Here is a 26,407-nt window from a genome sequence, read left to right as displayed (position 1 = left end):
GTATATGCGCTGATTAAAATTCTCCATTAGAAATCTTATAACTTGTCCCATGTGCAGAATAAAGACGGACCCACACGTTGGGTAGCTCTGGAAATTATCTGGGGTATCCTATTGAAAAAGCACACTTCCTAGGTCCCAGGAGATGTCAACATTTAAGGGAAGGGATCTAGAGCATGCACTGTATCTGAAATGGGCAGATGACTTCAAAGAAAGACGGTTCTGTAACAACTCGGCCTGTACCATCTAGAGCTATAAAGGTGATAACCAGCACCTTGAATTGCACCTGGAAATGTCGTGTTGTAACTCTAAGCTCCACATAAAACTTGTTGCAAGGAAAGTGACAAGGCATTAGTCACTATGAGCAAGATTTTCTGGTTCAGGAAGGGGCTCAATTGGTAGGTAACACATTCCTCTCCACCCAGACCTTCACAGAATCCAGCATCGTGGAACTTCTAAAAGGCATTCTCTTCCTGGCCAGGGATGGAGATATATAAATGATGATATTACATCTTTTGCTGTCAGATAACCTCACCCAATGAGGAGAGTTGAAAGATTTGCACCCTGAGGTATCCCACATTGTAGTTGCCTAGGGCTGGACCTCTCCTTCCACCTCCAAAAACAACTGCCACTAGCTGTGAAGAAAGGAGGAAAAACACTGGAAAACAGTGCCTCTCTCTACCATTCTCCACAGTCTGTCCAGAAAGATACCACAGTCGATGGTATTGCAAGCCGCCAAGAGATCCAGATCTCCTTTGCATGAGATCAGGTAATGGGGATTTGAAAGAAAATCAATGTCAATCTAGGTTTCCACAGGCTTTTTCATTAAAGTGCAATAACATATGTGATGACATACTACCTTGGACATTATTTTTGCTTCTTTTAGATACAGGATGAATGGTTTTAACACACTGTGCAAAAGATGGTTTTTTTGAGGAGTTATAATATTTTAAGATTGGAAATGTGCACTATGCTAAATGGCCTACTTACAGGTTGGTAATAGCACTGAGCGTAGTAAATGCTTCCTTGTTAACCCGGTGGATCAGGTTTCTGCTGAGATCACTGCAATTTTAAAAAAGAACTATTGTGTTAGTGATTTACACTGACACTTCCGAATGGTCATTGTTTGCAGTTCAATGATTACATTATGTTTTAGGTCACACTAAGTTTCTAACAGATAAATAACTTGAGTTTATCTGTATTTTACAAGGTCATTTTGACAATTTTCTTTATCTAATTCTTTTAAAAACACTTAATTCACTGGAAAGCGTTACAGTTTGGGGACTATAAAGATCTAAGCTCCATACAGTACGAAACTGTAATATTCTGTTTGTTCTCTGTTCTCTAGGGCACTACCAGTTTACCTAAATCAGAATGCAATTAAATCTTGAAACCTGGGGCATGAACACTTGCTTTGTTGCTAGGAAAGAACACCAGACTCTACTCCACATAGGAAAATGCCTTTATGGACACCAGAATGGAAACTAATGTTAAAAATGGCTTATCTTTGTATTTAGATTCTCTTTTGCATGACAAAAAAGTTGCTTCCTGTCATTGGGTTAAGCCATATGCTATCAGTTTAATGGAACAATTTCCCTATAATATCTGGATGTTATCTCAGCCTACATTGCTCTAAGGAAGAGCTGGTGTGTGTGTGTGTGTGTGTGTGTGTGTGTGTGTGTGTGTGTGTGTGTGTGTGTCTGCATTATTAATTTCTTCTCTTCTGCTATAAACCTACACTAAAAGCTGGGTCTGTCTGTGGCCACTCAGTGAAGGAATCTGTAATTCAAACGCATCAAGGGTCATTTTCATTTAAATCTTTACCAAGAACAAATGATTCTTTACTAAAGCCCATCAGAAGTCAACACAGGTTTACGTGTATTTGATTTACTTTGCAGATTCAGCTAATTAAGTTTCAGAATACTTGATATGGCTTTTAAATATGAGTAAAACCAATTTAAATGCTTCAGGGGTGATTTGTCATTTCTGGAAGTAAATTTTCTAAAACAGAAAAATGTTTGTGGTATTCTAGATGTAGTTCCAGGAGGAAAAAAAATACATTTTTGGGCAAACCAGAATATGCCACAATCAGAATACAGAATTACAAATATTCCTGCAGGTTGGTTACCCATTACATTAAACCAAGCACAACCCAACATAAGCAGTGTGGGTTCCAACATGTAAAACTTGTAATATATAAGCAAAAAGATGAAAACCAATGTTTAATAGAAAACCAAAGAGTTTATATTTTTCACATGCTTGGATTAAGAACTAGCACACTTGTAATCTAGAACATTTACAGTAGTCCTCAATTTATAACTGATTGCTTAGTGACTGTTCAAAGTTACAACAGACCTCCCCAGGGTTACTTATAACCCGGATTCAAAGTTCTGACAGCTGACCTTCCCCCCATGTGATCACATTTTGGGTATTTGGCAACTGCCCACATTTACAGCCATTTGCAGCATCTCATGGTCATATGACCACAATTTAATACTTTTTTAATGCTGGAACTGTTGTTTACTTCTAGTTTCTGACAAAAACACCTAATACAGGCAATATATTCAGTTAACAACTGCAGTAGCTCATTTAACAATCTTCAAAAAATGGTTGTAAAATCAAATCAGGTCCTATGGTGATCCACTTATAGACCGTCCCAACTTATGAAATCCCAGGCCCAGCTGTGGTCATAAATCGAGGACTACCTATAGTGTTTGAAATATTAATCCATTTTTTTAAAAAAAAATCCAAATCATGGAACATCAGGACTCGTATTGCTGGCACAAGATATATCTTCCGACTTGTTGAAGAAAACATTTCACAATATCATATTTGTTTACTGATTATCAATTTGGTGCAGCTTTTAAATGAGCAAAATGTGTAAGGAGGCAGTTGTATTTAGATAGATTAAAATAGATAGTCAGGAGTGGTGGTTTGGATTTAGACTGATTCTGAGTGAGGATTTGTTTACAAAATTTGATAGATGACAATATGTAATGTGATTTTTTTCTATTACTTCTTCCATCTTTTTTCTTCAATCAAATGTACATACACACTTACATATTCAAAATATTAAGGAGAAAAAGGGGGAAGATTTATGTAATAAATTTTGATTGTATCATTGGTACCACCCCAAATCTGAGATGGGAAGCCAATAGATATTTTACTGATTTTTGTTTTGTTCGGATAAGCAGCTTGTCTTCCAAAACTGAAAACAACCATTCACTTTCAAACTTCTCTTAACTTAAAAGACATCTGTAAAGAGAGAGTATACTTACAGAGTATGCAAAGATGTTAGTCCCTGGAATGTATCTTCTTTGATTTCCTCAATTTGATTATGCTGCAAATATCTGAAATGCAGAAATTAGGTAGGAATGTTTTCATCAAGAAAAGGCATACATCAGATGATTCATTATATTCTGGTGAAACAGAGTCCCATTTAACATGTTACTTAATACTAATTATTGCTTATAAAATAGCGTGGAAAAAAACAAAAGAATGTCTTTGAGAGCGGAACAAGAAATAAAATCCTTTTATCTGATGCTTTCATAACATAACTGAAACTGAATGGAAATGATTCTGAGTCATGACCTGCAGTGCTTTTTGGCAAATTTCTGTTCCTATCTGAAAACAACTTGGCATATATTTGCATCCAGTGTAAGCATATAGCGCTGTTTAAAAACAAAGACTGGAGCACTGAGAGGTTAATACTTCATCTCCTAAGAGAATATGAACAATCATTAGATCACAGAAAGAATGTGCTATATCAGGAACTGACTCTCCAGACAGAAAAGACTCAAACAAAGGAGAGCATGAAGCGAATAATGACAACCAGAAGTAAGAAATATATAAAATATCCTGTACTTCTAGAACTCGGGAACATCTTTAAAACCTTGCTGAAGATAAAGAAAGAGGCCAAAAGTGAAAGAATTAAATTTAACAGAAACAGGAAGGAAACAGAAATAATCAAATTCACAATACTGCATGCTTCCAACACTAGTTAGAACAGATCAGCTTCCACAAGAAGAACACAGGTTTAAATGCAACCACTTGCAATGAATTATAAACCAATTAAACTTTTTTTTTAATTTTCTTACTCCATTTATAAAAGCTCTGGGCAGCTAACAATCAGAAATATCACTAAATCCTCCTCCATCCTAATAATAAAGAAATACTCTTCCAAAATAAACAATTCACAACATAAATCAAATATACTATTAGAATTACACAAAAGTGGAAAAAAAAAACATTGAGTAATGTGGTCAAGTTTGTGTTGACTCTTAAAGACCACATAGATAAACCTTCTCCCAGAATACATACTACTGTACTTTCCGGCGTATAAGACGACTTTTGCAAGCTTTAAAATTAGCGCCAAAGACGGGGGTCGTCTTATACGCCGAGTCGTCTTATACGCCGGAAATAATGATAGTTTCCGGCGTATAAGATGACTTTCTAGGCATGCAACTCGGCGCTGAAGACGGGGGTCATCTTATACGCCGTGTCGCCTTATACGCCGGAATATACGGTATATATTCTCGAGATTTAAATCAATAATCATAGCACAACTTCTTTCCCCCTTGTGACAATAACCAGATCTTAACTGCTCTCCTGAATCCCAAAAGAGAAAGAACAGATTAAATCTCCATGGGGAGGCAATTCCAGAGTTTGGGAGTATTTATCCAAAATGCCCACTTCAGATGGACTGTGTTGATAGTATTCAACTTGAGTGGACAGGTAGATAAATACTGGTCCTGAGCACTACAACACCAGCACTACTGGTCCTGAGCACTACACTCCCGAATCACAAGTCAGAAGCCAACAACCGGTGCAACACCCAAAGCAAAATGGTCTCTTAGGTGTATATGGATAAGCCCATAAATGCTTGAGCCACACTTTGTACTAGCTGAATGCTTTCCAAGGGTAGCCTCAGGTTGTAGTCCAAGTGGGAGATTGCTTTGAGCAGGGTTATCTGGCGCAGAATTATTCTAAATAATCAGGTCAAAAAAAGATTTGGGGGGCAGGGTGTATACATCAGCTTATTCCAGAGATAATGAAAATATCTCCTCACTGAAAGAAGTAAACATTGCTGCTTGAATCCATTCTCCTGCCATTTCACAAGAGGCCTTAACCAAACACGAAAGGTAAGACAATCCAAACATATATTAAGAAGAGATGTGGACAGTCATTTGTCTGAAACAGTATTGGCTTGAGCAGGTGGTTGGACTAGAACAGTGGCCCCCAACTTTTTTGGCACCAGGGACCAGTTCCATGGAGAAAAGTTTTCTGCAGACCAGAGAGGGCATGGTTTTGTGTGTTGCCTGCACCCCGTGGATGGGGCTTTGCCTGTTTGCACAGCCCGGTTGCTGGCATGCCACAACCTGGTATCGGTCCACGGCCCAGGGGTTGGGGACCCCTGGACTAGAAGACTTCCAAGGTTCCTTCCAGCTCTATTCTGATTGATTGAAATAAGGAAATCAAACAAAACAGAAATCACTAACAAATTAGACCCAGTGTGTTTTTTACTTACATTTCTTCTAGGGAACTGCAACCTTTAAAATGTGGAAGTTCTTTTATATTGTTGTAAGACAAATCCCTTAAAAGATAGGAAAAGGAAAAAAGAAAAAGAAAAAAGCAAGCTTAATTTATACAAAATTGTTTGTTTTTATGAGCTTTATCAGCAAACCATCCTCTTCCTAGTTGTTGTTTTTTCTTAAGAAACTGACATTATTTTCCATTTAACTTAATGTGGAAGGACAGAAATAGAGCACTTAAATTCAGAAGTCACAAAATTACTATAGTAAAGAAATATTTCTAACACTGTATCCTCTGTGGGAATAAATTAAATAGTAAATTGATGTGCTACTGAGGAATCATTAAAGATCGCAGGATCAGCTATTTTCTTAAAAGCTCTCTTTATTAAGCAAAAGGTAGAAAAGAAGTTAGAAGTTTAAATGTTGCCTCACAATTTTAATCAAATTTGGAAATAAACCACAATTTATTAGAAGTTATCATCTGTTCATTAACTATACATTTGTTTCCTAGCATACCTAATGTCATTTGGACAGGATTTGCTATAATCTACTATTTATAAGCTAGTCTTATAATATCGAACTGAATAAAAATCATGTGTAACACACCTGGCTTTTAATTAAGGTTTGTTTCTTAATTAGTCAACCAACTTGTAAGCCGCCTAGAATCGCCTTTGGCAAGATGGGTAGCATATAATTTTAATAAATAAATACACAAACTGTATAAATTGGTCTTGATGTGTTTTTTGTACCCCCAAAAACCAAACCATTACCAAATTTACCAACATCAAATTAATTTTCTGAGATTATGATCCCTATTTATAAAAATAGATTAGAATCAGAAGTTTATGTACTTACAAAGTCCGAAGTATCTTTTGCTCATGGCACAGACCAGTGGGAATATTACTTATTTTGGCACCTGTAAAAGTTCTGTTGAATAAAATACCATTATCTGTAAGAATACCGGAAACAGGATTTTTTAAAGGAACAGCTTTTCTAGAACGCTATAAATCATATGAACCTAGCTTAACCAGGTATTGTAGAAGTATTGATGTATCCACTTAAGCCACTTTATAATAATACGCTTTTTATTTAGAACAAGAGGTTTAAAAATTGGACCTGTTAACACAAACAGTAAGCTAGCATTTCTGGCTTACTGATAGCAAAGGGTTGATACACACTACCTAATAATTCCTTCATGGATTTTCCAGTAACTTTTGCTTGGAGGTATTAATTGTATGCATCTCATCATTATGTTAAAGATAGACAACTCTTTAAAATATCCTGACTATCTAATCAACAAACAACTCTGGCTGTAGAGGGCATATAAGTCAATGATTTGGATGTAATGCTAAGCCATCCATGACTATTAAACTTCCTGCTGTTGTTATTTACTTTTTCTTTCATGAGAAACAATTGGGAAGCATACGCTAGCAAGCCTGTTAGCATACTTAGAAATTCTGAGCACCCATTTTTTGCGCCAACGCTATCAAGCACAAAAACTGCTTTACAATAAATCTCCATCATTAAGAGATATACTAAACTTGATTTTCTTTACTTTATCTCTATTCACGGAATCTAAATACATACATATTAAATCTAAATAAGTACGTATTAACAGTATTTTGTGTGTGTGAAAAAAGGCACCATAAATATGTCTTTGCCTTCCAAAATTTTGGTCTATAATTTTATTTATTTAATAAATCAAATATATATAGCTGCCCACCTCACTGAAGGTGACTCTGGACAGTGTATAACAAACAGATAAAATCACGTATAAAAGCCACATATATATATTAAAAAATACAAAAATCACAGTAATAGTAAATATTATAACAACAGAAATACAAATTAGGTAAAGAGGGAATAAAATAGCCAGCTCATTAATGGTATCATCTAAGCAGTGGAGCCATTAGTAGATGTGTCCAATTCCCTAGGAGCTCCAGGCCTGATAATATAATCAGGTCTTGAAGGTCTTCTGGGATATCAAAAGGGAAAAAATGGGGAAAAAGTTACAATATGTGATGACACATCATGTGACATCGCGAGTTTGACACTCGTGTTCTATAAAGTGGATACCATGGCAGAAAGGGCACGTCTCCTAAGACCCATAAAATGTAAGTCCATAGCTTTACTAGTTATTTCATTTTTGAAGTCTGATAGTAAATACTTACAAACTCTCCAGATTGATCGTCCCTGTTAAATTAGGAAACCATTGCACCATGTTGGCTCCACGAATAACTCTAAGAAAAACAGAAATGTAATACATTACAGCTTCACTGTTCAACAGAAAAATCAACTCTATGGAAACAGAAGGCTTTGTTAACATTTTTTTGCTAGTGTTTTGTACTGAGGTAACTTCCTCTTTCTCACTAATATTTACTAATGCCAGATTTAAGCCAAGAGGTTGAATATTCTCAATTCTTTGTAGCATTGCAGCATTAACCAAAATTATTACCAACTTCTTTTAAAAAGTTTTGTTTACTAAGGAAGCTAATGCATTTGCACTTATTTATAACAATCTGTATTACACTTATTTTAGTCTTGTTCCAGGTTCACTTGTTTGAAAAAGTAACTACCTATATTTATGGAAACAAAATCTAAAGCAAAGATTCTGAGAAGTAATTCCACTGAATATATGTACTTAGGATTAGAAGACTAATTAGCACAAACTCATTTTAAATTAACTGCAAGGGTACTTACAAGGAATGCAAATCTGATAAGTTTTGAAACGCTGAGTTCCCAACGAAGGATAAAGGATTATCATACAGATGTCTGAAAGAGGAAAAAAGACAGGTTTTATCATTCATACGTTTATTTTTTGATCCATTAACACCCCCCCCAATTTTTTTAAAAATTAAATACTTACATTGTTCTTAAAAGCGGATTTCCTATAAATGCATTATCAGGGATCATGGAAATATAATTACTGTGAAATCCCCTAAAAATAAATTGAAAGTGTTGGATTAATAGTTTATTATTTGGTGATCATATATCGAATTTTAATAATCTTTTCAAAATGTGTAAAAGGAAACAAAGTAAAAAAAATTCTGTAAGAAGGAACAATCTCAGCTTCTTTTCCACAATTTCAAAAGCTCTTTATATGCAAGATCTATGTACTGGAAGATAATCTTTCTATAAGTTATTTCAACAATCACACATTAAAACTGTAAGTATAGTTTCCATGCAAAAATGGACAACAGATATTAGAGTCTGGCAACTCAAGCTGAATTTATCCAGAATTATCTTTAACCAAACCTCTCAGCAAACAGAATGAAAACAATTGGAAGCTAGGCTAGAGCCATTAGAAACTAAACAATGTAAAAATAATCTGAATTTTAGAAGCATACTAGAAGAATTTGGTAAGGAAGGAAAGAGATATAGAGAACACTTACCTCATACAACCTGATGAAGATAACTGTTACATGATGTAATTTATATATTTATATATTTCAAAACTAAAGAGGCAATTTTAAAGGAAATAAAATCTTCTTTGAAAATGGAAGTTATTATAATAGTCATATTAACTCGTTAAAAAAATAATCTGCATTGCACTCAACTAAATAATACCAAATATGAGAGACCCAAAAGCCAGATTACTTATTATTTTAAGTTGATCCTATAATTTGAACTTAATTCATTTTAGTTTAAGAAAAGGAAAAAAATAATCTTCATAAAACTAAACATTTTTTGTTGGAAAAAAATAAAAGTATATAGTAATACTCACAATTCTTTAATGCTCGGAAGGGATTTAATTGCTTCTGGAAATTCCACCATGCTGTTATAATTTAAATCCCTTGAAAGAACATAAACAATGGCATTATGTTGTCTATTATGAAAAAAAAATAATTAACAGTCTTTAGCTTATTTAAATCCTCTTGGTTTAAGCTTGCTATTTGCCTCCTACTATGCCATAAATTCATGAACACACATTAACTTGACACACATTTATTTCAAATACTTTATCCTCTCATAGGATAGTGTTATAATTTAGCTCATTAATTTTAACAGATTTTAGAATCTGGATACTGAATCACTAGAATTCCCTCCCTCCAATGTCCTTGATTGTTGCAATGCTTGCCTTACCCTCCCTGTTGACATTCAACTATGAAATTACAAGTCCTTCTTGGTAGGAGCCAAAGATCTTCTTGCTCCAGAGTAATGCCAGTTTCCCTCTCTCAATTCTGCCCTCACTCAGAAAACTGGCACTCAGCTATTCATTGTTGGGAATGTTATTTCCTTTCACCTTGCAACAATGTGACTGACTGTAATGATTCCTTTAAGGCAGTTCCTATCTATAATTTCTTTATCTCTCTGATCTTCGGTAATGCCAATTAATAATAGGTTAGTATCATCTTACTAATATATATCTATTTTTTATAACTTCTGTTCATGGTGGGTCTCAGTCGCTAGATCAAATGTGTTGCATAATCACAGTATATATGATATCTCAACTTTTCATGGTTGCATGTTTATACCCCTAAAAGCAATAATTCTTTCCATTTTCTCTTTTCAAGTATCACTCCTTCTTTATGTAGATGAAAAACTAGGGAAAAAGAAAGAACAAAGCTAAAACCAGCCCAGCTACCAAAACCAAAGTAATACATTGAAGGAACTGTGAAATTTCCCCATTCCTGCAACAAAATAATTTGCGAAAGAAAATCAAACCAAGTTGTAACCAGTTCTCTTTCACAACAAAGTTAAGTATATTTGTAAATGTATGTAAATCTGGATAATCACAGCATATTTATGTTTAACTATAAGCCTAAACGAAATAGTTTAAATTCCTAACGTCAATATTTCAATATTTGAAGTCAGAATACTCACAAAGTTTCTAGGTTGTTTAATCCATAAAAACAGTGTTGTCCCAATGTTTTTATCTTATTGTTATGGAGATGCCTGAAAAAGAAAAGGGGATGTAGAATCCATTACTTCATGAATCATTTTTTGCCACACTGTTTCCCAAAATTAAGTTTTATGCAAAAAATGCATCACAATGGAAAGACCATCCTGAGTAGTGAAATATTAACATATAAAATCCTTTTGGTGGTCAAGCAAGGTAGTAGAAGAACAAATAAGTTATATATTTTGAAATCCACTCTGCATTTTTTTTTGTTTTTAAGAATAAAGTGTCTAGGAGTGAAAAAAGTCAACCCTCTGATTCTGACAAAATCTATGGAAGAATCCAGAAACGATTTTTAAAATGGATTTTCACAAAAACCAACTTGATAACACAATTCTCCTCAAGTCACAAGTATGACAGGAAAGGTTATGTAAATTAGTCCAGTGTTATAGCTGATCCCATGAAAGCTAAGATGGAGAGATGAAATGGCATAAAAACACCTGGAATGCCAGTGTGGAAGGACAAGAAGTAAATTAACTGGGCAGAGGTACGTGCCTCGGTTCAGGCCTAGTTCTGGGAAATAACTGCACTCCAGAAGTTAATATGGATGGCCAATTTTCTCTAGGGTACAATCAATAAGAGCTCCTTGTCATTATGCTTCACTGGCAAAGTCATGTAGATTCGTTGAAAAATTATAACTGAGTTATTGTCATGATTGACAATATCTGGGATTTCTTTTGGCCTATGACTTCTCAGGAAGCAGACAGGGTGCTGTTTGTGATACCTTGCCTTCTGCTGACTGGATGTTTGCCACTCTTAGCTTCTTCATGGGGGAAGTGGATAGCTTTCTGGATCTGGGAGAGTCCAACATCAAACTGTGGGAAAAAATACTGCCAGTGGCCCTGAAGAAATCTATAGATCACATATTATAAGAGGCCCTCTCTGGTTTCAGAAATGTTATCAGGTATCCATCTTTCCTTTTTAGGGTAGGTTCTTGTGACAGTAATGGGAAATCAGCTGTGAAGTACTCTAGATAAAATAATCTGGTCTCTGTTCAGTCAGGACTCAAGCTTGGATGTGAAAAAAAGATGACAATGGTCACACTAATGCATGACATTTATTGTGAACTAGGATAAGAGAAATACACCAATTCTAGTCCTTTGATACCTTTGAGCTTGCCTGCAGGGGATGAAAATTGGGGATGAAAATTGGGGCATTATGTTTCAGTATTTCCACTCGTTCTTCAGTGGGTGATTTCTGGGTGGGGGGGGAGAGGGAGATTTGCCTTTTGACTATTCTCTTGAAGCATGCCACAGGAGTGAGCTCTCTATCCCCTATTTAACTTTTATATGAAGGCACTAGAGCAGGCATGTCAAACTGCCGGCCTATGGACTGGATGCGTCACGCCAAAACCGTGCTCACCCATTGCCGGCAATGGGGAAAAAGGCCCGATACATCGTGCGACATGTGACGTCGCGAGTTTGACATGCCTGCACTAGAGGATGGAAGTTGCAGCCAGGGGTCTTTTGTCAGCTTTAGTTGTGTGCCAGTTGTAGTACTATCTGATGCAAAAAAAAAAACACCCTTTCTACAGTGAGTCATGCTGTCTATTTAGATTAGTGTAATGCACTGTGCACGGGGCTATTCTTAAAGGCTGCAATTAATTCATTGACTCCAATACATTGAGGGCATAATACACCAATACTACAAGCCATACAATAATTACATTAGGCTTGTGGGTGCAATTTGAAGTGCTAGTGCTAACCAATAAAGCCTTACATGGTTTAGGACCAAATTATTGCAGGATCGCATTCTCCCACTGTCTGGCCAATATGATCTACCAGGAAGAAACTATTAGTGGTTCTCATCATACAGAATGAGATGGGCTGAACCTTTGTGGTGCTTCTTTTCTTTCCTTTGGAAAGATCTCCCTGAGAATATCTAGTTGGTTTTCACCCTGGTTGCCTTCCAGAAGCATCTTGGAATGAAGAATTTTCCTTTATAAAAATGTAATGAAGTTATAAATCCATTTTTCGCTTAAATTAAGCATGCACTGAGATGACAGAATGCAAATACTTACAGGACAACAAGGCTTGACAGATTTCTGAATGCAAAGTCAGGGATGTGGGCTATATTATTGAGAGCCAAAGTTAAAGCTTGCAGTGAGGGAAGATTGCTGAGTGGGATAACAGGAACTTCAGTCAAACTGTTATCATCCAGCCACAAGTGACGTAGTTGAATGAGACCCTCAAAACTGTCTTCTGGGACAGCTGAAATATGGTTAGCATCTAAACGTCTGAAGAAAAAGAATATGAGTGTTAAACAAAAGGTGACATGAGAAGCAAATTATTATTTTTAAAAAATAAACAATTAGAAAGAAGTAAATATTTGAAACTGGGGGAACGCAGCCCAGAGGCTCAGTCATGGGCCTAATGATCATGCAAATCAGTCTAGAGAGAAGGTACTAAGTTATATACACCACACAGTACAGTTTATCTGTCAGAAGAACACAAAACATACAAAACAAATAATTGTCCAATTACTCATTGATTCAGTGAATACTCCTTTTAAGCAATACAAGGACATCTTCATTAATAATTTACCTCCTGCGCAAGCAAAAACTGACCTGAGAACTTAATGCAACTCCTCTTTCAGTTACCAGGGATTCCTGCAGGTTTATTATTGTAATCACAGTTAAAATATCCTTAAAGGACTGAACTGGCTACTTACAAACAATTCACCCTAATTCAACATGACAGCATTAATCTATAAGATCTAAACAGCTTAACAGTCAAGCTCTGCAGTATCTGTCAGCCCCTGAATAGCTGATAAGGCATATTTATGCCTCCATCTTAGGAATGCCTCCACCATGTGACAATTCTTGTTTTCCGGAATTCTCAATGATGGCAACCCAATTACAGAACTCCTTCAGAAAGTAATGCTATCAAATTTGAGATAATTTAGATCGTGTTTTTTGTTTACTCTTAGCACCTACAAATAATGCCCCAGAACCAAAATGTTTCCATGCTACATTTGTTCATTTTCCAACAAACCTACGTATCTGTGAATGTTTTAGGCACTTTTGCTAATAAGAAACTAAGCTTTATCAAGTGTTGCTCAAACACTCTGATTTTCATGTATTTCATTTCATGTATTTTAAATATTACATTTCCAAAATTAATTTGCAGAAATATAAAAAAGAATTGTATGCTGTACTATTATATACATAGTACTTGTGCTTTTTACTATACTTCTGAAAATGATCTGTTGCTGAACTGTGGTTACAAAAATTGTAAGAAAAAATTATTACAAAGTCAAATTTCAATTTATGTAAGAGCTTCCTCTCACTATCTAAGTTACAGCTTTCTCTGAAACATTTGGTCATAAGCAATCTATTTAAAGACTGGTCAATAAAATTGTGGCCACTGGCCAAAAATGTCAATTTCATTTTTACCTTCCTCCCTCAACCATTTCCAAAGCATATAAAAGGCAGACAGAAAAACCAAAGGATCAATTATTTCTTATATAAATGTAGGATGCAAATGAATGAGTGATATGCAGGAACTTGCCAAACTGATAATTTATTCCCAAGAGCATAAGTTAGAGGTGATGAGCAATGAGCATAATAGAAGGCTATAACAACATCCTTTGATAAAATGCATTTCTGGCAAGGTGAAGAAAGCAACGCCAAGTAAGAATATTATTTCTCCAATTATTTCTGGTCAAGAGATTTAGATGACATTTATAATCAGAACATAAATTATGTTTTATAAAATCCAAGCACTAAATACTAATAAAAACTAATCAGCAACAAGAATAAAGCAGTATGAATGAAGAACCTCTAAGATGATTATGCTTCATTATCCCTTTACATGTTATATCTCTGTACAATTAGAGTCTGTATGACTTAGTAGTACAAAAAGGATACAATGGAATATAGGGAAGAAAAAAGAAAAAGATCAGAGTTTTAATTATACAAGACATAAGCATAATAGCTTCCCCTGTTCTGCTCATGATAAGAAAAAAATCATTTAATATTTCATTACTTTTCAATCACTTTATACCTTGCTCAGGAAACCCAATTGGATTATTCTATTATTGATTATGACAGTCACCTCAAATAAGCCTAATCTTTAGTCTGAAAGTTAACATACCTTTCAGATAACAAATCTTTGATTTAAAAAGCAGATTTGCATTATTTTTCATTTTTAACAAAAAAAATTAGTAGTCAGAAAATGTGTATCTCAATAAATCAAAAGATATCAAACCATCCACTCAAGGCCGGAAATTAAACTATCCTAAACTAAAAAAAAAAAAAAAGTCAAAAGCTTCAGAGGAAGAAAAACTTATTTTGTCATCAATTAAAAGTCCCCCTAAAGCACCCTTCCCATGTAGAAGGGAAAGTTGCCAGACATCCAACCAAGTCACATTTAATTTGGAAGATTCTGGAATGAGATGATAGATTAAATATTTGTTTAGTTAATATTTAGTGAAAAAGTATCTTGGCAACAAACAGATTTTCCAGTATTTTACATATTAAGTGTTATCTATTTTGAGACTATACATCTCAACAATTTTCAAAGCATTTTTCTTTGGAACAAAACCTTCCTCAAAAGGTCAAATTCTGTTAATAATATAGTCACAAGATACTATTTTATGCTCTTCTTAAGTTAATTACTTAGCCTCTGTATTTGACAACCTCTGCAACATTTCCTAGAACATGTCTCTAAGGCAGTGTTTCTCAACCACAGCAATGCTGGCTGTGGAATTCTGGGAGTTGAAGTCCACATGCCTTAAAATTGTCAAGGTTGAGAAACACTGATCTAAGGCATACTGCCAAATGAAGATCTTTTGACCATTACTCATACAAAATCCAAGGCAAATTTCTGTACTACATTATATATACTATTATCCACCACAAATCTTCTGTAGCTTCAGTTAATATAGAAGAAGCTACCCCAGCCAGGGTGCTCTCAGTCACCATACTGTATTTGCTTTTATTTTTCTCTACCCTCACACCAGGCTGGTAAGCACAATTCCAATAATTAACCAGGCTGCCTCTGGAGCATAATATTGTCAATACAGCACCAATTTAAAATTTGGGAATGGAAGACAACTATGGACTCTAAACCCTTTGCAAATATAATACCTCTGAGTTAATCTTGAAAATAAATATAAGTGTCCCACCCTTATTATGAATCTATGCACTATTAACATTTATTCATTTATTCATTCGTTAAACTTATTTCTATGCTGTCATAATAAAAAAATATTCCTGGTGGTTTACATAAAACGAACTAAAATTAAACTAAACTAACCTAAGAAAAATGAAAATGGCTAACATTCACATAAGAGGTGGCATTTTGAAACAGCTTTTATTAATTAAATTTATATGCCATTATCTGACTATCTTCAAGAACTACTGAAAGACTAACCAAGACCAACCTCTCGCACCCCCACACTTGATAAATTCCTTTAGATATTTCTATTTATTTTATAAAAAATTAAATCATGTATAATTACTTGAATATAGCACAGGGTATGTTCTCCTGTAATAAAGTGAATCAATCAATGAATTAAAAAAATCTATAATGAAGTCTCTGGAGCTTCCATAATTGAGCTGTGTATTACTGTTAGGTTTTTCTATTACGTACATTTATTTGAGCTTTAATTTAAAAAGCCTTCCATTTGCAATAGTTAAGAGAGCTGTATGAACAATCCTCATAATTTTAGTTTCCAAAATACAAAATAATTCATGAAATATAAAATATGAATCCAACTAACATGCATTCAGGCAATAATACTTACAACGATTGTATTCCACTGAGTCCTTTGATGGCCTCTTTAGGAATAGTTTTCAATTGATTGTTCTGCAAAGTGCTAGAGAGAGAGAGAGAGAGAGAGAGAGCTGTAAACTGATATCCATTGATTTAGCACAATTTGTTCCTGCTATAGGTTTTGTATATGCCTCCTTCCTCATTTCAAAATTCTGAATTAAATGTATTTGTGTAATATAAGATGATATATAGTAATATACTATAATAATAGTATACAGTATATAGCTGTAATGTAATATAACTGTCTGTCTTAAGAAAACCTTGCTCTCCTTGTTATAGCAGTTTTTTTCTTAATATAATAAAAAAGAAAAAAAAATCAAAGAAAACACTATTAGGAAGAGAGGCAATCCTTCAGGGACTAGTTGTTTTTTCTTTATCCCAAAACATTTTATCTAGCATCATAATGAGGTACACAAGTGGGACATTTGTTCACTTGGAAAGAATTCTGGCTAATTTGAAGATACATTTTGCAAAAAATTCTTTCAAGAAATGTTTTCTAAATGGAAAGCACGTATAGCAGGGGTCTTCAAACTTGGCCCTTTTATGACTTGTGGACTTCAACTCCCAGAATTCCTCAGCCACAAGTGATAAAAGGGCCAAGTTTGAAGACCCCCTGACCTATAGGATTAGTTGACTTTCAGCTCTCCATCAGACACATTTGGAGATAGCTTGGCAGAAAAAATAACTGCTGGTGGCTCGCCCCACCTATTTTGTCTAAGCTGAAACCATGGTATTCTGTGCATTGATCCTTAAAGAAAAAAGAGGTACAAATACATGTTTTTCTTTTTCTCAGCAACTAACTGAAAGGTTGATGTTACATCTGAATTATGAGAAAAATAAAACTTTTTTCTCATTATTAGCTCTATACTGTACTAGAAACTAGAGCAAAAACATATTGTTCTGCTCATTCTATCAGTGAACATGCTGACTGGACAAGAAAGAAGAATTATACTATGAAGCACTTAAATTTGATTACTTACAGAACTTTGAGTTCTTTCAACCCAGACAAGGCTTTTGGATGAATAAAAGCAAGGTCATTGCCAGCCAGCCGTCTGGAAAAGATTGCAATAATAATACATACACAGTATTTCTATTTGTCTGATAAATTATAAATGCAAGTATAGAAATAAACTTTTACACACATTCCAGAAACTCCCTCCCAATGATTTTGTATTTCATTGTCATCAACATCACATTTTCTTATTCAAAGCAAAACACAGTGAACATGCATTCTGCAAGATATTCTCTTATATTTAAGCTTAGTTTTATATTTACTATTTACATTACTTTATTATAATCAAAATTCTTAAATACACACACACACACACACACACACACACACACGAATGAATGAATGAATGGATGGACAAGACCAATGTCCGTCCTAGTCTAATATTCTTTATTGTACTGGTTGTGAGATGCTCAAAAATAAGGTACAGTATGAGATTTCTAAAAGAATCATATTCAGTATCTGCTCTGATGCCAAGGACCCTAGCCATTATAAATAGGATTTCTTAATGACAGTAAAATTTGTAAGACTAAATCCCTTTTAAAGCCATCTAGGTTAGTAATCACCATTACATTTTACAGCAGTGAATTTTATATAGTTTAACCGTGTGTTGTGCATAGATGATGTACATAGTTTTGCCTGCTGGGATTCTCCTGTCATTTGATTTAACAGGATGTCTGGATTCTAGAATTACAAGGGGAAAAATGTAACTCTTGTTTCTTCTATAAGGCTTTATTTTATAACTGTCTATCACCCACCTACACTTTTCCCTCAAAGGCAGGATCTAATAAATAAATGTATTTGTTAAGATCAATAACGTGGACTAATTTAAACAATTTAATCCACGGTGTGTCATTTTGTTTTTCAAATCAATTGTACAGCCTCTATGTTGTATTCAAGGTGGAAAAGAAATTTTGAAATGATTTATTTTGGTCTGATTTTTTTATATTCCCAAAACCTAGCATTTTAACAGGGGAGTTTATAGACTTTCTATACTCACCGTAGGTGATCTGCTATAGGAAAACAGTTATTTTAACATATGGTTAGCAATTATTTTTTTTATTGTAAAGTGTGTGTGTGTGTGTGTGTGTGTGTGTGTGTGTGTGTGTGTGTCTGCATTATAGAACACTTTAATCCTGGCTAACGCTAGTTGATTTCCTTTACCTTTCTTATAATAATTCCATCTTGCTTTAATTTAACTTTCAGCTGTTTAGCTTTTACTTATTTCAATGCTACATTCAAGCAAATTTCATAGCTAAAGCTACATGATCTCAATCTAGGGAGGGTTTCTCCCCCCCCCCATTTAATGTTAAACAGTATGGGGGACAAAATGAAATCCTGTTAATACTCCACAGTCCAAAGGTACGGAGAAAAACAGAATAATCATTCATTATAATTACTGAGGGAAATACAAGCACACCAGATAAACATGATGTCATTTTGACTTCAGACAAGGAGTCCCTGCTAATTTACACCCTCTGTTTCGCTCAACCCTCCCCTCCCCTTCCCTGCCCATCCCATTCTTTTCTCTTTTCCAGTGTGCATGATGTTTCCTTTCTATAACATGAATGTAATGACCCTGCTCTATAGTTATATAAGCATCTGGGAGTTGTGCAGCTGAACCAATATCTTGCTTGAAGTTCAAGGAAAGGGTTGCAAAACATTTTATTCAGCTGATGTTTACTGTAAAAAAAATTTCACTATAGTTTTTTCCCCCGACAAAGAATGCATTTCAGGCAAAAATAGACAGTAAAGTGATCAGCTAATCTTTTTTTTTAAAAAAAAAAAATGGGGGAAGTTTAGATGTTATAAAATTGAAATTTAACTAAGTTGTTTACAGGCTACTCTGCAACAATGCCCAATTGATAGCTTGAAACAAGTAATTCATTCTAGCGGTTGTCCCAAATCATATGGGAAATTTCTATCTTCTGGCTAGTAAATTAAAAACAATTTAATCAGCAACATCTGATATCACTGTGAATAGGTAAACACACACATAAAAACAATACCAAAAAAATATTTATTTTTAAAAATTGAGTTTTGTAAAATAGAGGTTGCCACGTTTTCAAGTGTATTAAAATGAAGTGTATATATTTATTTTTCTAATATACTCCACACCCAGTTAATAAGAAAGAATAGATCATATACTGTCCTCGTAGACTATGTCAATCATACTAATTCAATGGCAGGATCATCTTTAGTGTAATTATGTTCTAACGTGATGTGAAAACTGGTATGTCCCGAGCCTTGCAAACGGGCTCGGGGCGTTTGCAGGCAGTCCCGGGCAGGTGCAAGCTGCCCGGGACCAGACAGGCTGTCGCCAGCGCCTGTGCGCATGCGCGGGTGCTGGTGCGGGAAAAGTAACACATTGACCCGGGAACTGCCTATATAAGAGGCTAGGAGCTTTTGGGCGTTGCTGAAGCCTTCACTTGTAAGCTGAACACAGAATAAAAGGAAACCTGAGAACTACAACTGCTTCTTGCGTCTGCTTTTCGCCAAGGACTCAACACTGGCGACGAAGGTGGGATGCCTTACATCGCCTGGAAAGAAAGAGGTGTAAGCTTACCCAAGTGAGTCCTGAGCGGCGGAACGACGGAACGGCGTTGACTCGGCAGCTACCCGCCAATCCAGTGCGCATTCGGGGGTAGGCTGGCTGATAGACCCGTCTCCTGAAATGGCAAAGGTTGGAAGGCTTTCGGAGTTCGACGTCTCACATCCAGAGCGGTGGGAGTCCTACGTAGCCAGGGTGGAAAATTACCTCAAGGTGAACCAAGTGAGGGAAGATAGCTTGAAGGCTGCCACCCTGCTTTGTGTCTGCGGTCAAGACGCCTTCGAAATCGCAGAGAACCTTGCAGCACCTGTCCCAATAGAGTCTGTCAGCTACGCAGATCTAAAGAAGCTATTGAAGGAGCACTTCCAGCCCAAGATGTCCGTCATCGCATGGCGCCACACCTTCGAGCAGAGGGATCAACGATCCGGAGAGTCGGCCAAAGAATACATCGCCGCATTGAGGAAGGCCGCCAAGCACTGCGAGTTCAAGGACCTCGAAGAACGACTGAGGGACCGATTCGTGTGCGGCTTAAGGCATCGAGATCTACAACAGAGGCTTTTCGCCAAAGAAGAATTGTCCTTCCAAGATGCCTTAAGAGAGGTCACCGCAGAAGAAGCAGCAGGCGGCGCCTGTCAAAAACATGCGGCCGATCAGGAACAGTCCAGATGTTGCATCCGTGCACCAAGAGGACGTCCAAGGGAACTCCGAGGAGGATCCGGACGAGGAAGTCGACCGTCTCCACCCCACGAAGGAAGGGAATCAGAAAGGAAGCTCTGCAGTTCCCCTCAAGTGCATCGGCTGTGGAGGTCGCCACAGGAGAACCGACTGCAAGTTCCGCTCCGCTATCTGCTGGGCGTGCGGGAAACAAGGACATATTGCAGCTGTGTGTCTGGGCCGACGAAAGGTACAACCTCAGGAAGAACTGCGCCTGAAAGGTACCAGGGTCCCCAGCCAGAATAGGGTAGGTTTTTGCGCTTCGCGAAGAAGCATCTTCAGGACAGGCACACACAAGCCCATCAAGAAAAAGCTGTCACTCAAGGTGAAGCTACAAGGGGTTCCATTAACTATGGAACTAGACACGGGGTCTGCCCTTTCAATCATATCCTTACATACATTTAGGAAGATTTGTTCCGGCAGTGGAACTCAGGCTAAATTAAGGCCTTCTGACATTGTGTTAACAGACTTTCAAAATTCGAGAGTGTGTGTTAAGGGGGAGGCCACCCTTAACGTACAGTATAAGAATTTTGAAGGTCCACTAGACATATTAGTAGTAGGGGGTGAACGAACGAGTCTCATAGGACTCGATTGGTTTGAAGCCTTGGGGATACACGTCACGGGGCTCAACAGCTTACAAACACTCGACCTACAGGAAGTCTGCAAAGAATTTGCAGATGTCTTCAGCCCCCAGCTGGGCACATTCAAGGGAGTGTCCTTAAAACTAGACCCCACTGTCACACCCATTAGAATTAAAGCAAGAAGGGTCCCTTTTGCTTTAAAGAGTAAAATTGACACTGAGTTAGACAAGCTGATCCAACAGGGAATCCTAGAACCTGTTGATTCCAGCCCTTGGGAGACCCCCATTGTCACGCCTCTAAAGGCAAATGGGGACATTCGCATTTGTGCTGACTACAAATGCATTCTTAATAAGGCATTGCAGCAACATGCCTATCCTGTTCCTGTGGTCAGTCATATTCTGGCCTCCCTCAAGGGGGGGCGCGTTTTTGCAAAGCTTGACCTAGCTCAAGCGTATCAACAGCTGCCTGTTGATGATGCTGCTGCTATAGCTCAGACTATTGTGACCCACAGGGGAGCCTTTAAGGTAAAAAGGCTACAGTTTGGAGTGAATGTCGCTCCTGGGATTTTCCAAAGCGTAATGGAAAACACACTACGGGGCATACCGGGGGTTTGCCCCTACTTTGATGATGTCTTAATTGCAGGAGACTCCACACACATTCTAGCTGAAAGGCTAAGGGCTGTTCTGTTAAGATTCAGGAAAACAGGCCTCAAGCTCAAAAGAGACAAATGCAAAATTGGGGTGCCTTCTACTGAATTTCTGGGATTCAAAATTGATGCTGCTGGGATTCACCCTGCTGAATCCAAACTAACTGCCATTTTAGAAGCACCTAGGCCAAAGTCTAAGGCCGAACTTCAGGCCTTTCTGGGCCTCCTGAATTTCTACAATTCCTTTCTTCCACATAAAGCTAGTGTAGCTGAGCCTCTTCACAGGCTATTAGACAAACAAGCAGTGTGGCAATGGTCACAAACACATGAGGCTAGTTTCAATGAGGTCAAGGCCTTACTCACTTCTAACAGTGTACTTGCACACTTCAATGAGTCCCTTCCTGTGTGCATCGCTTGTGATGCTTCCCCTTACGGGGTAGGAGCTGTCCTGAGCCACCTCAGGTCTGATGGAACTCAGGTTCCTGTTGCATATTACTCCAGAACACTGTCTTTTGCTGAGCGCAACTACGCTCAGATAGACAGGGAGGCTCTGGCTGTTGTTGCTGGAATTAAAAAATTCCATGATTTCTTGTATGGCAGGCATTTCACGGTCTTCACTGACCATAAGCCTCTGCTGGGACTGTTTACCACACGTAAACAAACTCCCCAAATCATTTCCCCTAGAATGCTTAGGTGGTCTATTTTTCTGTCTGCATATGATTTTTCCTTACTCCACAAGCCTGGGAAAGAAATGGGCCATGCTGATGGCCTCAGTAGATTGCCCCTGCCAGTAGTAGAAGCTGACTCTGCGCCAGCTGTCAACATTCTATCCATCCAAGCCTTGCCCGAGTCCCCTCTGAATGCCAGGGATGTCGCCGCTGAAACAGGCACAGATCACACACTTTCACGTGTCCTTTCTTGGGTTTTGTCTGGATGGCCTGAGCACTGCCCTAGTCCTGAGTTTCAGAGTTTCTGGTCCAAAAGGAACGAGTTGTCCACTTCTCAGGGTTGTCTGCTTTGGGGAAACAGAGTTGTCATTCCCACCTCAATGAGGACTAGGATCTTAGAGTCCCTCCACGAGGGTCATCCTGGCATTGTTCGCATGAAGGCCCTTGCGCGCAGCCACTTGTGGTGGCCTGGTTTAGATAAGGACATTGAGGCTAAGGTGCATGCATGCCACCTGTGCCAGCGCTCTCGCCCAGAGATGCCCCAAGCTCCTGTGCATAGATGGGAGGATACACAGTCCCCATGGTCTAGGGTGCACATTGACTACGCTGGGCCCTTTCAGGGCCAGTTCTTCTTGGTCCTCGTTGACAGTCATTCAAAATGGCTTGAGGTTGTACCTGTCTCATCCACCACCACTGCAAAGACTATTCAGGTACTGAGGGGGATTTTTGCTGCACACGGGCTCCCAGATGTCATCGTCTCTGACAACGGCCCTCAATTTACTTCCTCCAAATTCCAAGCTTTCTTACAGGCTAACATGATTCGTCATGCCACGCCTGCACCCTTCCACCCGTCCACCAACGGTATGGCTGAACGCATGGTCCGCATCACAAAGGACGCCTTGAAAAGACTCACCTATGGGGATCGTCATCACAGGTTGGCTGACTTTCTCCTTTCTTATCGCACCACAACGTCCACTTCTACAGGGAGAAGCCCAGCTGAACTTCGCTGGGGGCGCAAACTTACTACGAAGCTTGACCGGTTGCATCCGGACAGACTGCCTTCATCTACCTCACATCCTAGGGCACCTAGACAACTACTTGTGGGTGCCCCGGTTTGGGCTCGCAATTACGGGCCTGGTCATACATGGGTCCCCGCTTCTATTTCCAGGGTCACAGGTCCTCTCTCCTACGAGGTAGCCCTGGACAACGGTCGTGTCCTGCGTCGGCACATCGACCAACTCCGCCCTAGGCGGGACCTTTCAGATGAGACTCCTGGGTCTTTTCCGGGGGGGAGGGGGACCCTTTAGAGCAAAGGGAGGGGCACGAGCTGCCCACTTCCAATCATGGAGCCACAAACGGCCCATTCCAAGATTCCGCGAGTGCCCCAAACAGGAATTCTAAGAGCCTATCCAACTACCAGGCATTCACGCCTACTCCAGCCAGGGAGTCACCCCGGGGGTACAATCACTATTCACCTGCACAGCACAGTACTCCAGTCAGGGAGGATACCCGGGAGCATCCCAATAAATCATACCCCGCAAGAGAGCTGGCACATAATCCCCAGAGTTGGCCTGACCTTACCCCAAGTCCTACAGGGGGTCAAACTTACAGGGAGGTGGTCGAGGAACCAAGTCCCGACCGCAACACCTCTAGCCCACATCAGGGAGTAACTGAGTTTTGGGAAGGTACAGAGACCCACACGAGCCCGGACACAGAACGGGGCTTAGGGATTGGACAGCCTCCTGACAGGTCTTGGACGGACCTAGGAGGTTCTATAGAGACGCCCAGCAGTGGCTATCACTTCAAGGGGCCCGAGGGCCTACAGCTAGGCAGGTCAACCAGGTCACAAAGTGACAGAAGCCCTGGCCTGACGAGCCCGGTGGGCGAGCAAGCAGGCCAGGCATCGGGGCACAGTCCTCGGAAGGCACCAAGGCATGATAAGGAGAACAGGCTCACGTCTCCCCTCAGTCAGGGAACACCTGTCAGAAACCCAGAGCTGAGAAGGTCACAGAGAGCAAGGAAATCTCCTAAATACTTAGAGGATTACATAACATTGCTGGCCAAACAAAAGCCAGTAAACAGTAGGAGCACTGGGGAGTAGAACACTGCATCAAGAAATAATTGTATGTTGGTAGTAGTCTTAGCCCGGGGGAAAGGGGTGTTATGTCCCGAGCCTTGCAAACGGGCTCGGGGCGTTTGCAGGCAGTCCCGGGCAGGTGCAAGCTGCCCGGGACCAGACAGGCTGTCGCCAGCGCCGTGCGCATGCGCGGGTGCTGGCGCGGGAAAAGTAACACATTGACCCGGGAACTGCCTACATAAGAGGCTAGGAGCTTTTGGGCGTTGCTGAAGCCTTCACTTGTAAGCTGAACACAGAATAAAAGGAAACCTGAGAACTACAACTGCTTCTCGCGTCTGCTTTTCGCCAAGGACTCAACAAAAACCATGTTTACTGAGGATGCCATATCTTCTTTATTAAAATGATATTTCTCTGGAGGAATGCAACTTCACAGAATAATGTTATTCGCTTGGAGAGATAAAAGCAAAGCAGAATTTTGTGACTGTTTGATCAAAAATAATTTACAATATCCTTTTATTTCTGTCTCTTATCAACACAACATGTAGAGATAGTGGAATCAGCAACTATACCACACACACCCCACGAACCTGTAAGGACAGTGACTACAGGGTTAAAAGGTGGTAAGAAAAAAGCTGAAAAAAATTCTATAAAACTAAAAAACTGAGTCACTATAGGGCAGTGGTTCTCAACCTGTGGGTCGGGACCCCATTTGGGGTCGAACGACTTTTCACGGGGGTCGCCAAACAAGGCTGTCCACCATTTTTTCACCCTTTTCTTTGGCCGCGCCCCTGGCACCCGGTGATGTATAAGTGGTTGGGGGTCACCACAACATGGGGAACTATATTATGGGGTCGCGGCATTAGAAAGGTTGAGAACCACTGCTATAGGGTTATATAAAATGTAATTAAAATTCAAGAAATATTACATGGTGCTACCTACAAAGGTAAAATAAAACCTGAATTAAAAATTAAGCTGCAGTCACTAGCCGAAGTAACTGGAGATTAGTCACAGCAATATAATTATAGGAGTTATAGAATTTATATTTGCTTAGCCTGTCCAGATGTGGGTTTTTGAAAAGGGAGAAGTTTGGGAAAATACAATCCAGTACTCTGTACCAAGAATCTGAAAGTGATGGTTCCAAAGAAGAGACAAAGCATTGCTTTCAAAGCTCTAGAACAGATTTTGGAATGCTCACTTGGCTGCTTCACTTTCCCCAGATGTCTGCACACACATATATTTGCACAGACAACAGTTCCTTCAAAACTGCCAGCAAAGCTGTCCACATTCACAAATGCATAGACAGTATGGTTAGGCTTTAGAGAAGGATTTTCAACCTTTTCACCCATTGTACCACTTTTAGGATATGGCAATATCCGAGTAGCACCAGTCACCCAGCAAGGTATCAAAAACTTGATGACCCCCCCTAAAGGGAAAAAGTGATGAAGTACAGGTAGTCCTTGACTTACAACAGGTCGCTTAGTGACTGTTCAAAGTTACAATGGCACTGAAAAAAATGCCCCCCCCAAGCCACACACCTGCCTGCCCGCCCACCTGCGCTCTTCCTTCTGTCCGAGGTTTTCATTGTTGTGAGCATTTCTGTTGAGGACTGGCAGCAGGGGTGGGCTGGGGAGGGTGGTGTTTGGTTTTTATTCCCCCCATCTGCTGGGTGTTTGTAGCAGGTTTTGGTCACTTCACATGACCCTGAGACACTGTGACTGTCATAAATATGAATCAGTTGCCAAGCATCTGAATGTAAATCACAAGACCTGGAGATGCTGCAACATTCCAGCTGATCGGTGCTTCTTCAGGACTCAGCAGAAGCGCCAGGATCAGCGCCGAGCTCCAACTGGATCCTGGTGCTTCCGCTGAGCCCTGCAGCTCCAGCCATCTCTCGCTCAGGCTTGTGCAGTGCGGTTCAAATCATTCCCCTCCCCCGCTACTTTTCTAGGATGGTCG

General features: G+C 38.8%; 1 protein-coding gene across 2 annotated transcripts in view; it reads right to left on the bottom strand.

The window, feature by feature from the left end:
- Positions 1-26,407, bottom strand: part of LGR4 (leucine rich repeat containing G protein-coupled receptor 4) — an 84,371-nt gene that overhangs the window by 13,065 nt on the left and 44,899 nt on the right. Inside the window, exons 3-14 of one of the 2 annotated variants that reach the window (XM_039367103.1) lie at positions 17,186-17,257; positions 16,177-16,248; positions 12,449-12,664; positions 10,353-10,424; positions 9,253-9,321; positions 8,395-8,466; positions 8,229-8,300; positions 7,700-7,768; positions 6,384-6,455; positions 5,525-5,590; positions 3,276-3,347; positions 988-1,059 (exon numbers count right to left, since the gene is read on the bottom strand). In XM_039367103.1, coding sequence (XP_039223037.1) covers positions 988-1,059; positions 3,276-3,347; positions 5,525-5,590; positions 6,384-6,455; positions 7,700-7,768; positions 8,229-8,300; positions 8,395-8,466; positions 9,253-9,321; positions 10,353-10,424; positions 12,449-12,664; positions 16,177-16,248; positions 17,186-17,257 — 996 coding nt within the window. The remainder of the gene's footprint in view (positions 1-987; positions 1,060-3,275; positions 3,348-5,524; positions 5,591-6,383; positions 6,456-7,699; positions 7,769-8,228; positions 8,301-8,394; positions 8,467-9,252; positions 9,322-10,352; positions 10,425-12,448; positions 12,665-16,176; positions 16,249-17,185; positions 17,258-26,407) is intronic. The other variant, XM_039367104.1, reaches the window with a different exon arrangement.

This window comes from Crotalus tigris, unplaced genomic scaffold, assembly GCF_016545835.1.
Source record: "Crotalus tigris isolate CLP2741 ecotype Arizona unplaced genomic scaffold, ASM1654583v1 scf7180000020579.960993, whole genome shotgun sequence".
NCBI lineage: Eukaryota > Metazoa > Chordata > Lepidosauria > Squamata > Viperidae > Crotalus > Crotalus tigris.
Note: the sequence above shows the minus strand (reverse complement) of the source record. Positions and strands in the feature narration are given on the sequence as shown.